Consider the following 17,297-nt stretch of genomic DNA (forward strand, 5'->3'; position numbering starts at 1 on the left):
AATGAATTTGAACCACACAAACCTTTCCAAAAAAGAAAGAGGTAAGAAAATCCGACTACCATGAAAAAGGAAAGAGGGAAGAAATGATCGACTAGGAGGGAGTATATAATACCGTTCTAGAAACCAAACAACGTCCTTACCGCCACGGAGTCGTACTGGAGTACCGGACCCAAAACGAGTCCCGACTTGACAAATCATAAGAGCCCATAAGGAACATTTGATGAGCCTGGAAACTAGCTCTTGTCCACTTTTATCATCTTGTCTTGCTCTTCATTTGTGTTCTTTATCTCAATTCTTGACAGTATTAGCTTCTCTAATGAACTGCTCCATCTTCACAACCTAGATTCTCCCATGTATGCCTTCTTTCTTCTCCCTCACTTTTATTAAGTTGCTGCTGTCTTAATTTTAATCTCATTTTTTACTATACTATTTACCCAATTAACAACAATTTCGAAACACCCAGCTTCAATTGAATTTGAATTTCTGAATCGTATTACATACTGTAGCCAATTCAAATTAAGATATTGATAAATATTACTCTGTTCGTCCCAATCATACTCTTTCCGTCTCAGTCATTTGTTTACCTTTTATATTCACTGTGATTTTGTGAGGAGTATTTTAATCAAAAGTTAAACAAATGATTGAGACGGAGGGAGTATATGTTCTCCATAAGAAATTTTATTGACGTTTTACATTAGTTTGACAGAAAATTGTCTGCTGTCATAAGGATGACAATGTACCATAGTTGCCAAGTTTGCCCATTTTCCAAGTTTCAAGGAATTTGCGTGCCGTTCCCTAGGTACCATTGCATCAGTTGTGTCACGAGGCGTAGTTATGGCACAAACCACGATTTTGTTAGGTCATATTCAATTAGTCAGCAAGACGTATTGAGAAATTCGAGATTTGTGGTGCTAAACAAGGATACATTTTCGGGACCTCCAAATGAGAGACCAAGTGGTCAGTCGAAAAATGCTGATAACGATTCATCGAGTGGGTGGTTGGACAAGTGGAAGGAAACCCGCGAACGGAATACTCCTAAAACCCCTCGACCGGCTCTGAATTATAGAAGTAGAGAGAATGTGTTGAACTCATTTAGTTCAAGTGGTAGTTCATCTAATACGGGCACTACTGGTAGTACCATGGATAGGATTGTAGAAAAGCTGAAGAGGTTTGGATATATGGATGACGATAATGAAAGTGAGGATAATAGTAGAGTAATCGAAAAAGGGTCAGTTGAGGATATATTTTACGTAGAGGAAGGAATGTTACCTAATACGCGTGGAGGGTTTTCGAGGGATTCACCATTGGGGATAGAACAAGTATTTAAGGGTGGGGAGGAAGTACGATTTCCGTGGGAGAAACCTGCTGCAGAAGTCGAGGAAACTGAAAATACAGTGAAGAGAAGAAGTAGGACTTATATGGCTGAGCTTACATTACCTGAAGCTGAGCTTAGGAGACTGAAAGTGTTGACTTTGAAGATGAAACAAAAGTTGAGGATTGGAGGTGCAGGTGTTACACAGGCAACAGTGGATGCTATTCATGAGAAGTGGAAAGCTGCAGAAGTTGTGAGAATAAAGGTTGAAGGTGCCCCTGCCCTAAATATGAGGCGAATGCATGAGATTCTAGAGGTTTGTGCATCTTGTGTTATTTTAAGTAGAGCTATTCTGGAGATTTGTTTTAGAATATTTCGTTTGCCACTGACTATATGAATATTGTAGTAGCATATAGGCAATGGGTTCATTTAGTTTTTGCTGTAGCCTGTAGTCATATAGAAATCTCCAACGTTGAACATTAATATCTGCCTTCTCCCTCATTTTTAGGACCTACTCAGTATAACCATTTGCCAATGATGGAATGTCATGTTATGTTGGTGATGTTTGTATGAGTGACTGAAATTTTCAGTAGGCGTCATTACATGCCTACTTAAACTTTGTACTAATTTACATTCATTTGTCACTCACTCCGTCATATACACTTCATCTGTAGGAATATGTTAGAAACATATATGTGGTAGAACCGTAGAACAAGGACTTTTGCTTGTGTTTCAAGAAATTTACTGCTGCTCATATGTGGTTTGAAAATCCTTTTGTACATTCGTTTCTTTTTAGGGTGCAAACTCACAACAACCACATTAGCCTAGTGTCTCAGAGCAATTAGTGAAAACAACACTTGTGGTTGGGTATATGCAGGCACAGCCTGGTACGGATATGTGCTTGGCAGATATTGAACTATCTTTCCTCTCCTTTTCTCCATGTTTTCTTAGAACAAAAACTTACGGAGTGAGAGTCCTGGACATCTCCTGATCTAATCTCTAAGAAAGTTACCAAATGAAGAAAAAGTAGGAAAATGCCATGGTTTTGCTACTGTTCTTCGTTCTCCATGTGCTCTTGCCATGTTCAAGTGCAGAAGTGCCCACCATCTAGTAGTTTTTCTTCTGCATCCAGAATCCTCAAAATATTATTATTGTTCTCTTTTGGTGGCTGATTATGTATTTAGGGTTGGTCATTGGGACTATTGTTCTCATGCATAGTGTCTTAACAAAATGAGATGTTTGCCAAATGAATCTTCCATGTGGATGAAATTGACTTGATGGTAGACGGCTTACTGTCCTTTTGACACAGAACTGGATATTTGGATGGTAGTGAGTCTTATACGAGGCTGTCTCACATGTGAGACCAGCTCAAAATCATATGTGTAACTCATTTATTTTAGAGTTAATGAATAGGTCTCCCACGTAAGGTTGTCTCATATAAGTTTTTGTGTTTGAATGGAGCTTCTCATTCTTGGTGTGTATCTTAAAAAAAATGCTGGGAGGGGGTTGTTATGTATTAGACAGCTATAATCATATTGTCATATTCTCTCCTATCTCTCATTTTTACTTCCTTTTAGTTTTATGTGCAACTTTTTTAATTCTGCCCGTCATCTATGTTTCAGAGGAAGACCGGAGGTCTAGTTATTTGGAGGTCAGGAACGTCTGTTTCTTTATATCGAGGAGTAAGTTATCAAGTTCCTTTGGTGGAACAGAAAAGACATCTGTTAAAGAGAACTAGCACTTCGACAAACTTGTTACCCCTTGATCAAGTTAAACAAAATCCTACACAAGATGATTCTCGTGACAGTAAAGATTATCCAGAAGAGAGCCTTAATAAAACTAGTTATGTGAAAGAAGATTACAAGCCTCAAATAGAGGTGAAGTATGAGGATGAAATAGACGAGTTATTATCTGCCCTGGGCCCAAGATATACAGATTGGCCTGGTGAGGAACCATTACCAGTAGATGCCGATTTGCTTCCAAGTGTAGTTTCTGGCTATAAGCCACCATTTAGACTGCTTCCATATGGGGTTAGACGATCTCTTGGGTTAAAGGAAGCAACAGCTTTAAGAAGGGTTGCCAGAACACTTCCCCCTCATTTTGCTCTTGGTATATTATCTCTTTCTGCTGGATCAAATCTGGATTTTGTTAAGTAATTTTGCTGCTGTCTTATGAGAATATTTTTGCCAGGTAGAAGCAGGCAATTAGAAGGTTTGTCTGCAGCTATTGTTAAGTTATGGGAAAAAAGTTCAATTGCGAAAGTAGCTTTGAAACGCGGTGTTCAGCTAACTACTAGTGAGAAGATGGCCGAAGAGCTCAAGGTAAGTGAGCTTTTGCCCTTGGTGGCCCCTCTTTTATTTAGATGCTTTGCTTGATTTTAGTCCAATCAACAATCGTCTGACTCCATATGGAGTATATTGATACAATCTCTAAAGATTGGATCTTGTATGTATATGTCAATTTAACCCCAAATACTTGGTAAATTAGTAAAGGTTAACACAATTAAACGCAGAAAATTTCAATGAATGTGATAGGGTTTGGAGGCAGTTATCAGTAGCAGATTTCAGAAAAACAATGAGACAGAATGTTGTATTTGATAATTTGATTCCTCCAACTAAGTTCAAGAAGTAGTTGGTGATCCTATCCCTTGCCAATCCAGCTAAATAAAGCAACTAAATATCAACTGTTAGCTTTCGGGTCCTTGCATTGCCGTTGTTGGTTCTATCCCTTGCCAATTCAGCTTTCTCCTCCAGCTTATATTTCGGTTCTTTTTTAATTAAGATATTTCGATTATCACCTAGCTGGATCATTTACCCTTTAAGATCATATCTATAACTCTTTCATTAATGTATTCCTGACCCATGTGATCTACTGAGGATCTTCCTGTGTACCATCCGTTTCATCTTGTCCTTACCACATGATTAACTATTTAGTTTATCATCTTAATGAAGCCCATCTAGAACTGTTTCTTGGGAGCTTTGGGGTTGCAGATCAGACACATAACTGTAGGCGCACTAAAGACCTTGCAAATCTACTCTGCTAATAAAAAAATACCTGGCTTTGTCCTACCCATGTGATCAAACATAGAGGACGGGAACTTCGTGTTTGTCTTAGCTTTCCGGTAATTTGCACCATTCTTTTTTGAGCCCTCAAGATGTGATGTTTAAGGAACGAAATGGTCTGCTCCTGTACAATTAAGCTCTCGTGAAATGCTCTTTCCCGAATTCTGCCAGATAAGGAATATGGATCGAGGTAGGCTAGTCATTCACTTCGTTCAAGGGCGTTCTTTAAAGGAAGTGTGGTGGTTTTTGTTATACCATAATTCCATCCAAGATAATCATTTGACCCACTCTTTTGGCCTTTGCTTATCACTACCCTACACATGCATTTAATTATCTTTCCTGGCACCTATTGACCACCACCATCTTCTCATCAGTTTTAAGTTTGTAAGCTCTTATAAGATTGTGATCCACTCCATGGATTACTAACATATCCTTCCAAATGTGCTCATTAAGATCTTCTCCCTATTAGACACTATGGTTTTATCGTGCAATCCGTGCCATTTGTAGACATTGTCTATGAACCACTTGCCACATCGGTAGCTATACAAGGGTGATTGATACCTAGGAAGTGAAGTGAGCATACTTGAGAGCTATCTACTATCGCATATATAATCTCTTTCTCCCTGGACTTAGGAAGGCCTTGAATGAAATCCCAGGGCAATATAAATTTTGACATTCCCCAGGTTGGCTTACAAAGCTTGAAATGTCCTCCATATTTGGCCAGAAAAGAGAGAAGATATCCTCCTAGGTAGCTTCTACACCAGAATTCTTCCTGCAGGATTTCTTTTGATAAATAATGCTTTAGGATATCGATTGAAGGACGACTTCAGGGGGTGATGTGTAGAGCAACCTGTTTAAGTTTTTAAGCTCTCTTGCATGATCTTATCTACAAAGAGAAGAAACTTCAGAATATGTTGAGAGTGAAGTGCTGGACTTCGCCTAAAGTGACTTTGAAGAGTAGATTTTACATCTTCCAAGTTTTGCTCATCCAACCCTTTTCTGTCCTCTTACTAGCTGTAATAACGTCTTTAGATTGGGGAAGGGAACCCAACTCAAGCCGAAAGGAGACAAAGATAAGTGCCACAATGACAAAACCAGGACAAGAAAATGATCAATGGATTCCTTTTCCTTGCTCCACAAGGAACACTGGCTAGAAACTTAAGTTTCTTCTCTTGAGCATGTCTTCCATTGGGATATTCTTATTTGTTACTGCCATAGTATTTGAAGTCAAGGGATGGTAATGGTGAATTATTGAATGAGACTTGAGACTGACATGGTGACCATAATGAGATAATACCGTACTAATCCTACAACGCGATAACAAGCTATAAAGAAAGCCTTATGAAAGTATGGTAGGACTATGACTACTGATTTTGTCATGCCTTCATACTTCTTCAGAGTTTCCAACCCCCCCCCCCCCCCCCCCCTTCACGAGTATATTTGTTAGTTGCTTGCACATTGCACTATGACCATTTACAGACCTTCTAGACTTTAGACTTGAGTAGCCTGTGTGCCCTGACATTCCTTTAAGTTACTTAAGTGTGCTAGGGTGGGGCACTTCGGCCATTGGAATTTAGTGGATAGCCTGAATCTTGTTTGAGCCTGTAGCTATTCATTCCTTTTAGATGAGATTATGTGTCTCAAATCTGAACCGATAGCTTGAATCTTGTCAGAGTGTATGTTGGATTAAGGGTCATGTACTCATGTCTCATCTTATTCATCTACAAATCTGATTGTCAAAGCCTTCACATACTCATCCCAGTGAGTGATACATTTTTTAAGTCATCAGATACAGTTGGTGCCATTGTAAGGTATTGCTTTCCACGTGAGTGACAGCCAAGTCATCTCAAGACATCATTAATGTTCTATAGTGTGAAGAACTGCTCACACTTGGGAATTTCACCTTGATAAACTTGTTGAGTACATTCATAGGCTGCTATGTTTGTCTACTTCCAGTGGAGCCAAAATCTCACTATTCTTTGGCTTTAGAATAAAAAAAGTGGCTCACTAAATTGTATGCATTGTGTTGTAAAGTATCAGTCGGTCAATGCAATTCTCTGCCCAACGTGTCTTCCAGAAACAGTCTCTCTTTTGAAGATTTTGGGTTTGTATTCAGTTGTCATTTACTTGTTGCCTGGACTGTTACTAAATTTTTCTTGCTCTTATGCAAACCCAATGTGTCTGGTCTTATATCTGATTTCTGAAGTATCAAGTATAACGTTGTTGGTCTGTCTAATTGAAGCAATGTTCACAATCTGTTTACTCAAACTCAGAACTAATACATGAATAGAGATACCCATACTGTACACAGTACACCAAAGCTGTCAGGATTTTGCTACTTACCTCCACTAGTTGCACTATGCACCTTAGCTGTCATAGTGGGGAGATCTCTTTACAACAACATCGTCATTACACGAGTTCCTCAAGAAGTTAAGAGCTCTCTCAAATTGTGGGATAAGGTAGGTGATCGGATGCAGACCTGGCAAACCCGGCCCGACCCGAATGAGGCTGACCCGAGACCCGAAAATGACCCGAAATGCATCACCCGAAAGTGAGCCAACAGACCCGAAAATGACCCGACCCAAAGTGACCCTATTTGACCCGATTGACCCAAAATGACCCGAAATGACGTAATGAAGGCAAAATCATGTCCCAAAATGACCCAGATCGACCCGACCCAAAATGACCCGATCCGACTCAAAAATGACCGGATCCAAAAGTGACCTGACAAGTTATTGACCGAAAATGACCCGACCTAAACCCGACCCAAATGACCCATTTGCCAGGCCTAATCGGATGTTTGTTGCCTGGCCCTACGTTAGCAACACATGGACTCTTTCCATATGACCCCAAATAAAAATTGTATTCATTGTATTGAGTGACTGCTAGTCTGCTACTTCACAACAAATAGAAGAACATGCAGTTAAGTGAGCCATTTTGCTTTATTCATTAGAATGCAGTGAATACTTAAATGTGGAGCTCCGTGTGTGAATTCTTACCTCATTACTGCTCTCCACATTCTTATTAGGATTGCTAACCTTTTTATTGCTGTTCCTACCCATGATAAGGATACAAACTCTCACACCACAAGCTGAGCACACTGACACTTTAATAGTTTAATAATGTCAACCTAAAATACATTCTCAATCTGCATGATGTTTAGTAAGACTGTTAAAATTCTTATGCAGAGATTGACAGGGGGCATAATGCTGTCTAGAAACAAGGATTTCTTAGTATTTTACAGGGGGAAGGACTTCTTATCGCCAGATGTCACTGAAGTGCTTCTAGAAAGGGAGAGATTAGCCAAGGATTTGCAAGATGGAGAAGAGCAGGCACGAATGAGAGCCTCGGAGTCGGTTATACCTTCTCAGGAGACCGAAGAAATCGTTAGAGCTGCTGGTACTCTCTCTGAAACTTTGGATGCCGATGCGAAGTGGGGTAAGAAGCTTGGTGATCATGAAGCAAAAAGGATGATGAGAGAAGCAGAAGTAGTCGGACAAGTGAAAGTTGTCAGGAAGCTTGAGCGGAAGCTTGCCATGGTAAGTCCTCTAAGCAGAGTGAGTATGCATGCACATTAAGTGACACATGTGGCTTTCGTATTTGCATAACTAATCATACATGCTTATAATTAATCCAACACCCGTTTGAGTGATAAGTCTCACTCCTCTCACAAAACCGCCTCACTCTTTGCAGTTAACCATCATAATTACTCTCTCTCCTCCTAGAAGAACCACCCCGCTCTTCCCCAACGATCACACAACCACCAGAATCAAACACCCACTGCGCTCCGGCCACTGTTGATAGCTGAGAATGACCACCATCGATGGCCAAACTTTGACCCTATCCTTAGCTTTAGATCTCCTCTTCCTTGATCCTCCCCTGACCTGGACCTAACCTTCCCCCAACGAATTGAATGTCCCTCTTTTTTCTGTAAAATTTTCCATAAAGTGGTAATATATTTTCTTGCCCCAACACCTGGTCGCCTGGCGTGACCCACCCCAGCCCATCCACAGGCCTGAGACAACCTGGCCCACCCCTCTCTTTGGGCTCGGTCAAGGTCCACCTACCCTGGCCAACCCGGCATGTGGCCAGTTCCAGCCCAACCCAACCCGTGGCCACCTCTATTACTTACCAAGGTCCATGGTTGCTTTGGTCAAGGTTACCCTTGAAAAGTTGAGCTTTAGTTACTCTTTCCATACGTGTCACACTTGCACATTCTTTTGTTGTATGGTATTGGGGAGCTATCTGTGTACTCTTTCATGATTTGAATTATAAAATCATTATGTTACAGGCTGAACGGAAGTTAACGAAAGCAGAAAATGCTTTGTCGAAGGTGGAAGAGTTTTTGAGACCAGCAGATCGGCAGCCAGATCTTGAAGGCATTACAGATGAAGAGAGATTTATGTTTAGAAAGCTTGGTTTGAGGATGAAGGCATTCCTACTTCTTGGTATTAATCAGTTTGACATGTCATTTTTTGCTTATTTGATAAATGTGATGATTGACCATATGCAGAACAAAACAGAAACTCAACTTCAATGCCTGAAGGGCTACCTCAAAGCCGTAATGAGATTTACGTTGAAATTGTATTGTTGAATGACTAATACTTCACAATAAATAGAAGCGCAACCTCATTAGTGGTCATTTTGCTTTTTTCCATCGCAAAAAAAAAAAAAAACAAAGAATTGGGAGTCAATAGCAGCTTATTTGAATTGTGAATTTCATGTTCCAGGGAGGCGAGGAGTTTTTGATGGTACAGTTGAAAACATGCATTTGCACTGGAAGTACCGTGAGCTGGTTAAGATCATTGTTAAGGAAGATAATTTTGAAGAAGTTAAAAAAATTGCTTTGTCGCTTGAAGCTGAGAGTGGTGGCATATTAGTTTCAGTGGACAAAGTGTCTAAAGGGTATGCTATCATAGTATTCCGAGGAAGAGATTATTTCCGTCCTACTACTCTAAGGCCAAAGAACCTCTTAACAAAGAGGAAAGCTTTAGCACGTTCCATAGAGCTGCAAAGGCGTGAGGTACTTGTCTTCACCAAACTACCAATGTAACAGCTATCATGAAGGGGTGATACTCATGACTTGTGTTTGAAACCCGTCAGCTGAAAAACCTGTCTTCATAGCCCTTCACACCCCACCCTCACCCTCACCCTCACCCCCACCCAGAAAAGGCAGTTGCAGCAAATCAAATACATTGCTATTACACCCATTGTTTTCCAGCGTTTTCCTTGGAACAAGGCTGAGGGATCTCTTGCTTACGATTTCTTTTTAGTATCACTGCTTTTCCACCCTTTCTGATTGGCTTGCATCGCCGTGCTTCTTCTACCTTTGCATCTGATGGCAATCTGTTTCTTGGCAGGCTCTTTTGAAGCATATTGTGCAGCTGCAGCGGAATACGGAAAAATTAAGATCCGAAATTGTATGAATTTTGTTCCAAGCTTTTTCACTAATATAGGTTTTATGAAATGGTAGTAATTTTGCTGACATTTACTCACCTTGGACAAACTGGATCAGGAACACGTGGACATGGAAGACGAAAGAAACCCTGAGTTCTATGACAGCTTAGACGCCTCTTATCCTACAGAAGATGAAGATTCTGAGGTTAATTCGTATTCCTTATATCATAGAATTCACGACATTTCTAAATGACAAATTTTAAGAAAGGCAGATGAGAGGGTATGTACGTCGAATAGAGGGGGAGAGGGCAGATGAGAGGGTATATATGTCGAGTAGAGGAAGAGGGCAATTAAAATCAAGTTACAGAACAAAAATTTCTAAAGAGGGTGTTGCTGACTGTTTATAATCAAAATTTACCAAAAAGTCAATATGTATTGAATTTTTTTTGAATATCTCGGAAAAAGGAAAATCTAGTGAATCAAATGAAGAGACAGTAGTAGTATTTTTTTTACTTTCTTACATCATCGGCTCATGTTCTGTTCATATTTTGACACTGGTAAATCTTTTAGGAGGAAGATGAGACACATCTCGTACCGTACTATGGGAGTGATGAGAACGAGGGCATTGAGGACGAAAGTGATGGCTATGTTCATAGTTATCTTGAAAAACTCATTTAGCGTTTTGGCATATCAGTCAATAGCAGCTGTAATTATGGTAAGTAGTTGAATAGTTGAAATGGCCAAATCCTTTTATTGATTTTCAAGAAACTTGTATGAGACGGTTGCGTGTATGCAACCAAGCCATTTAATAGTGTATGCCTCATTTAACAGGGTCACCAATTGGGTTGTGAGCATACAACCGTCTCATACAAAGGTAGAAGACTCGCCATTGTTGAGTAGGGTTTTGTTCATTCTTCTTGTCCCTCGATCAAAAGGAAGGAAAACAAGAGGTAAATGTTGGCATATAGGTCCCCAAGACTGAGACTGATTATAAGATGGTCACTCAAATGAGATCCCGAATTAATTCGGGCATTCTTGTATGGGGACAGGCAGTGACAATGGAGATACTGACCTAAGTGTGAATATGAGAATTCATGTACGACCAACCCAGCTACTTATGTTTGTTATTTTGTACATATGAATCGACCTCCTGGCTCCTACCCATCACTAGATTTATGTAAACTTTGACCAGTTCCCCATGTATGTTCTATGTATAGATAATGTAAAATTTTGATAATAATATAGTACAGGTTATCATTTAAAAAAAAAAAAAAAACTTTTTGTATATTGTGAACTTGTGACACAATTAGGTAAAAAATTGATATCTTTAAATGTTAAGATAGACTATTAGTTGATTGCGATTTTTGGCGAGGTTTTTCTATGCCCCTTAATCCATTCGAGATTCGAAGCCAGTTTGGGTGCGCATTTGTTTGTATCCAACCGCCTAGTTCTAACCAGACCTCACAAAATTGACCCAACCCCAATGACCGATGATTGTCTATCGTTAGATCCTGATTTGTGACCATTATCTTGATTGACCCATTTACTAGGTCTAGTTCTAACCTACTACCATGCTACTAGTTAGACACTTTCTAATAGTTGTGTGACAATAATTTCACACCACATTATTTGTAAATCAGATCAATATATACGCGTTCTTTTTTTCAATACTCACCGAGTCATCGGTCACCACTCTTATCTACACTTAATTTTCATGCTCTGAAGCTAACCATCGGATTTCCATTCATTTTTTTTTTGGGGTAAAAACTAGTAAGGGTAATTTTGATGCTAACGGGATTTGAACCTAAGTCAGAACTCAGAACACTACCTCACATGACTTTACCAACTAACCTAATTGACATCTACAATTGGGTTTCAATTCAAATAACTCGAATTAGTAATCTGGGTTGGCGCAAATTTTGTCACGTATTTGGCCGTACTAAAAATACCTACAAAATGTGCAAATAATGTTAGGTAGTAAGGCCAAAAGAGTGCGCATACAAGTCTTCCATTAGAACCGTGTTGAGGCACTAATGATTAGACTACTTGATCGCTCCCGGACCTCTAAATCTCATGAAATATCAAATATGCATATTATTTGTGCAACTTGTTTTTTTTTTTTTTTTGTTTCAAGAAAACAAACACTTGTTGAGTGTTGAATGTTGACTCAAGTAAACAGCAGCCTGCTAGTATTCGTATATGATATACTCATATACCTAACCATTTTTCAAGATTATGCTCAATTATCTACCTTTAATCATCAAAGTAATAGGATGTTTGAATTTGGACTCTAAATTACTCATATGTCTCTATCTTCTTAATTTACACTTTTGCCCACCAAATATATACAAATTTTTGGGTTATGTCTAGTGACGGAGTCAGGATTTGCATTTAAGGGGCAAAAAATTCCAGCAAGTGTGAACAAGTTATGACATTAACTAAAATTTCAAAGTTTTCAATTTTCAGAGGGTCCCCGCTCCACCACTAGTTTGTGTCCTTAGTGGCTAGTTACTAGTGCCATTACAATTTCTTGTCTTTGAAAATGCAGCATCATGGTAGTGAGTAGTGACCACCTTAAGTAAGTGACACAAAACTCAAGTATTATATCTTAAACTTTTGAGACGAGGGAGTGCGTTATTACTTATTATTTTGTTGAATTGTATACGCTTTATGTAATAAAAATATACCTTAACCTGTTTTGATGGGTGAAATTTGGAGAAGAAGTCAAGAGACTACTAAGGTCTCGAAAGTAAGATTTTGAAAATTTACTGTACAAATTTCTTTATAAGATGACGGAATTTCCTTGCCTGAGCTGCCTCTCTCGCTCTTACATTGATTATATATGTTACAGTAAGGCAAAAACTTATGAAAGGCGATCTTACATGTGAGACTAACCTATTAACGCTGTAACAAAAGATCTGTTATTGCGTGTAACTGTTACAGATTTACTCAGTAAGCCAGTCCAGGTCAAAACATTCCTCAACAACCTGAATTCGGAGGCTTGGCATTATCAATTTTACCTCTTCCCACATCCAAGAAACATCCTCGTCGCAAATGACATGCCGGAGTGACTTCAATGATATCAGTGAATCCGGTAGTGTCATGATATGGCAGCACTCTCGCATGTCAATCTTCTCCAACCTCCCCAGTCTTCCAAAATCATTTGGTAGGCATGACAGATTGACACATTGAGAAATATCAAGGTACTTCAACCTCAAAAGCTGGCACATCCCGGAAGGCAAAGTTTTCAAGTTGGGACAGGCGTAAACTCTAAGGATTTGCAGTAACTCCAGCTTGCCAATATCAGAAGGTAGCTGTCTTAGGTTATGACAGTTAGTTATGCTTAGAGTCATAAGCGAGCGAAGCAAACAAATGGTTTCAGGTAGGGTCACTAGATCGGTACAATGATCAATTGTGAGTTCCGAAAGGTTTGGAAACACACATGGCAAGTTTATGATTGATGGATCAAAGCTTTTGTCAATTTTGCATAGGACTAATGAGATTTTGCGCAATTTCTGCAATGGTATCATGTTTTTAGGCATTTCAGGCATTGAAATCCTTTCAAACCAGAGGCTTCTTAAGTTGGTCATATTGGCAAATACTGATAAGTTGCGAAGGACAGCATGTGAAGTGGTATGGTTGATCAATATTAGTGCCCTGAGTTTCGGCATGTCATCTATAAAAGGCGGTAGAAAGTACTCATTTGAAGAGAAGTTCACTATAAGTACTTCGGCCTTGGGGAAGCTCATGGAGAACCATTCCATTTCCGGAATTTCATCTGCAGCATGGCGAGTCAAATATAATTACATAAGCACCGGAATAATGTTGGTGTTGTACGCGAAAGTGCAAAAAGAAATTTAGTAAGTAGGTGGTTTGTACCTGTATGGATTGAAACTATTTGCGCATTGAATGGTTGGTCTGCATTCCTCTCCCATTCTCTAGGAAGCTCTTTTTCTCTGCTCGGCATAAGAAGACGTCTTCGTTGATTTATATTCCCGGAACTGCTCAAGTGAATAGCTAGATCTCTCAAAACATCATGTTGTGTCACAAATATGCTATAAAAACTGCTATACAAGTCTCCTCCCCTGAAATTTCATCAATCATACACATTAGCCATTTTAGACAGCTTGATTACTAAAATGATGACTGGGTTCTAAGAAGCAACATACCGTGAATCTTTTACGAGTGTAAGAAGATGCTTCTCAGACAACTCAACAAGGATTGCAAAAGCCTCTGCTTCATCAACATCATGAATTTCAACCCACATATTAATCAGAACGTCGAGTGGGATTTTCATGTCCTCTGGGAAAGAAGCCAAGTCCAAGAAACACTCCTTGACCTTCTCTGGCAAGTATGAAATACTAGTTTCCATTCGCTTCAACAAATTAACCTCATGAGACTCTCCAATCGGCTCTCCTCTAGAAAGCCGTTTTTTTGCGCTTTCCCAAAACATTTGAGGTTGGCCGCGCAGTGAAGCTCCGATGACTTTAAGAGCCAAAGGCAGACCTTTGCATTCATTCACAAGCTACAACCCAACAATTTTAACCACAAAGTTAACATCAGAATTTTGGATTAATTAGACATTCTTGCAGGTTGAAATGTCAAGAGTTCCGAAACCAGTACCTGTTTGACCAGTAGCTCATCAGCAGAAACAGGAACAGAATTTTGCCCAAAAGCAGACTGGCAGAATAGAGACATAGCCTCATTCTCATTCATCAACTCAACTTCAAATATTTGATTAAGAACAGTCGGGAACTTGGACCTTGAAACAACTACAGTCGTACACTTGGGTACTCGAAAAATAAGCTGTTCAAGTACCATCAACGACCAAACATCATCCAAAACCACAAGGGTATTAGTTACAGTTGTCGATTCACTTCGAGGATCCCAAGGAGGTACCACGGTGGTACTCGCATTCGTGTACTCGGAATCAGTCAAAAACCTATATATCTTTAGTCTGAGTTCCTCTACATTTGGTGACTGAGATACAGTTAGGAACAAAATCCTGTCCCTAAAGTAAGCTGCAGGATGTTCATTTTATTCATGTTAGAAATGTACACACAAAAGACAAGTACTAATATTCAACAATTAAACATAAAAATATGATTATTTTGTCAACTTGTTTAGATTAACCATTGTTAATGTTAGAAGACCTCCATCACAATTGACTTACTATGTTGTGTCCTAACTACCTTTTACTGTTGAAATTAACACTTGTAGTAACAACTAACGACCACAAATCACAAGTAGAATTATTATATTTATCAAGTCAGCATTTCTTTGATTTTCGATTAATAATATACTTTTGTCAATCTATTTTATATTTAGTTAAACACAATTGGAAATTAACTAAACTTTCACTAAGATCGAGTTGTCAACTTATTCACACGACACACCAATTCAAATATGTACGGACTAATACATATAGATATCCAATTAGTCTTGCTGAATGGACAAGTAACGGATAATCCACTCACAAAAAATATGTCGTCACAAATGAGTTGATTCAAATGGGAAATATGAACTTGATTCAATTCTGGACGGAGTGATTCAAATATGATATATATGAATATGTATTACTGATACGGAATAAAAACAGAACAATTTGCAAATCGATGGGATTGATTGAATCCATTAAACAACAATCATAGACAACTTTATTATTTTTTTGATATGGTAGTATCATACAAGAATCTTTAATTTTCTAATTAAAATAGTAGAAAATGAGAAGACTTACATTTAAGTTGATCATCTTTACAAAGTTGTTTAGCAAGGGTAGTCTTACCACTTCCACCAATCCCACAAATTCCCAAAACACCCCCACCACCATCTCTTGCCATAACCATTTCCTTAACCCTTTTAACACCAACCTCCACACCCACACCTAAATTCCCCAAATTACCCTCAAACATTCCTTCCAACTCCTCAACCCTTTTCATCTCATTCTCTAACCACCCTCCAGCACCAGCACCAGCACCAGCACCAATATCGCTACCAATCTTCAACGAACCAAGTTGACTCTCGAGCCGTCTCGTGGATTGCTCAATCCTATCAAAGCTCTCAGCAGAATCAAACCTCAAACGATGGACGTCAGCTAACACATGAGCCTGCATGGGACCTTGCACAAACCTAGCCACGTGTCTTTCAAGCTTCTCCATCTTCCTAGCCAACTGCAAGTTCTTGTACACGTTCCATCTATTCGAAGCGAGTACCTTGTTCGACAACTCAACACCGGACCTAAGTGTCTCAGATAGTCGGTCGAGTTGCATTTGTCGAACCTGAGGTAATTCTACTCCAGAGTACTTAATCTCTTGTATTATGGGAAATAGGTCCTCAATATGACGCACTAGTTGTTGTGCACTTGCTTTACAAAGACTTGATCTACGAACAATTGCGAATAGTTGTTTAAGCAATTCTGTCGTGATTTCGCCGGCGAACAGGTCCGTTACTCCCATGATCGATCCAAGTGTATGTAATGAGAGTGACAAGAAGGAAGTGTGGAAGTGAATAAATAAATGAATGATTTAATAGTTTTACATTACGAGTTAATATTATGACAATATCAAGTGGAAGACTTGTAAAATAGTGAGTTAAAAGTCAATGGATTGACCGTCCTTTTCTTTGCATGGGACCCTTTGTTTTATCAAATTCAATGAACGCGTTCATTACGAATGCTAAGTATCATATCAATGCACCCAAAAAAAAAAAAAAAAAAAAAAAAAACAATGAGTACCTATCATGTTATTTTGTACTTGGATCGAATATACGATCATTTGGAGCAGGACGAAGTTAGGTTCAAAATTTACCTAAGGTCGAGATATCAATTTTACCTATTTTGAAACATAGAAATATTTTTCAAAAAAGAGTTGGCATATGATATTTTTTTTTCGAAAAGCTCGCCCAAACCATGGCCTATTTAGCATGCGTTTAGTTTCGTCTCTAAGTTGGATCAATAATGTTTGGACTTTGGACATATTGAGTTATCTGTTATCATACTCTTTTTTAAGAGGGAACATGACATTGTCAAGTGCTCATTTTAAATTGCATATTTTGGGAAATATTCCCCTGCAGTACAATTATTGTTACTTCTTTTTAAACAGTTTTTCTTTAATCGTCAACATTGCGTGTCGAGTTTATATTTCCGTAAAACAAGCCGATCATATTACTAAGTACATGCATACTCCGTATATAACTAGCACAATCAATATATGAGTATATTAGCATAATTTAGCTCATTATATCATTCCCTTTCATATGAAATATTGACTTGTAAACAATCGTTATTATTTCTTCTACCACTAATGTGTGACGACACTTATCTAACATTTGCATGGGAATGTTTCAATAACGGAATCACTTTAAAAAATACGTATGTGAATTGTAATTTGTAAAGGGAAAGCGAGATGAACACAAAAAGATGGTGACGCGAAAAGCCAAAAACCTCTTAAGCCAGAGAGTAATATGTAAGGATCTTCTTGTGATGATGACAATTTAATTGTCAAGAAGCTGAATACGTTGATGAAGCT

At 38.8% G+C, this 17,297-nt stretch overlaps 2 protein-coding genes across 6 annotated transcripts; one reads left to right on the forward strand and one right to left on the reverse strand.

The window, feature by feature from the left end:
* The first annotated feature begins 219 nt into the window (after positions 1-219).
* LOC141634077 (CRM-domain containing factor CFM3A, chloroplastic/mitochondrial) lies at positions 220-11,109 on the forward strand. Of its 5 annotated transcripts, none has more exons than XM_074446377.1 (11): positions 220-353; positions 707-1,628; positions 2,935-3,421; positions 3,503-3,633; positions 7,563-7,913; positions 8,666-8,822; positions 9,105-9,397; positions 9,735-9,794; positions 9,890-9,976; positions 10,342-10,486; positions 10,603-11,109. In XM_074446377.1, exons 2-10 carry the CDS (start codon positions 729-731, stop codon positions 10,447-10,449), a joined length of 2,574 nt encoding a protein of 857 aa, XP_074302478.1. In that variant the 5' UTR covers positions 220-353; positions 707-728; the 3' UTR covers positions 10,450-10,486; positions 10,603-11,109. The 5 variants fall into 5 exon arrangements, with proteins under 5 accessions (XP_074302478.1, XP_074302479.1, XP_074302481.1 ...); XM_074446378.1 differs by having other exon boundaries at positions 227-353; positions 699-1,628; XM_074446380.1 differs by having other exon boundaries at positions 229-353; positions 699-1,628; positions 10,584-11,109.
* A 1,379-nt stretch (positions 11,110-12,488) lies between these two features.
* LOC141634081 (putative disease resistance protein At4g33300) lies at positions 12,489-16,440 on the reverse strand. Its single transcript, XM_074446383.1, has 5 exons — positions 15,509-16,440; positions 14,395-14,792; positions 13,941-14,296; positions 13,651-13,856; positions 12,489-13,549 (listed from the first exon to the last, which is right to left on the reverse strand). Exons 1-5 carry the CDS (start codon positions 16,224-16,226, stop codon positions 12,717-12,719), a joined length of 2,511 nt encoding a protein of 836 aa, XP_074302484.1. The 5' UTR covers positions 16,227-16,440; the 3' UTR covers positions 12,489-12,716.
* Between the last annotated feature and the right edge of the window lie 857 nt (positions 16,441-17,297).

The sequence above is a fragment of the Silene latifolia genome, chromosome Y (assembly GCF_048544455.1).
Source record: "Silene latifolia isolate original U9 population chromosome Y, ASM4854445v1, whole genome shotgun sequence".
Lineage (NCBI taxonomy): Eukaryota > Viridiplantae > Streptophyta > Magnoliopsida > Caryophyllales > Caryophyllaceae > Silene > Silene latifolia.

Excerpts from the sequence above, each read along its gene's own strand:
- LOC141634077 (XM_074446377.1), top strand. The coding sequence starts at position 729 with ATGACAATGTACCATAGTTGCCAAGTTTGCCCATTTTCCAAGTTTCAA. Across the intron at positions 3,634-7,562 it reads AGATGGCCGAAGAGCTCAAG|AGATTGACAGGGGGCATAAT; the intron begins GTAAGTGAGCTT and ends ATTCTTATGCAG. Across the intron at positions 9,977-10,341 it reads CAGAAGATGAAGATTCTGAG|GAGGAAGATGAGACACATCT; the intron begins GTTAATTCGTAT and ends TAAATCTTTTAG.
- LOC141634081 (XM_074446383.1), bottom strand. The coding sequence starts at position 16,226 with ATGGGAGTAACGGACCTGTTCGCCGGCGAAATCACGACAGAATTGCTT. Across the intron at positions 13,857-13,940 it reads ACACTCGTAAAAGATTCACG|GGGAGGAGACTTGTATAGCA; the intron begins GTATGTTGCTTC and ends ATGAAATTTCAG. Across the intron at positions 13,550-13,650 it reads AATAGTTTCAATCCATACAG|ATGAAATTCCGGAAATGGAA; the intron begins GTACAAACCACC and ends GCCATGCTGCAG.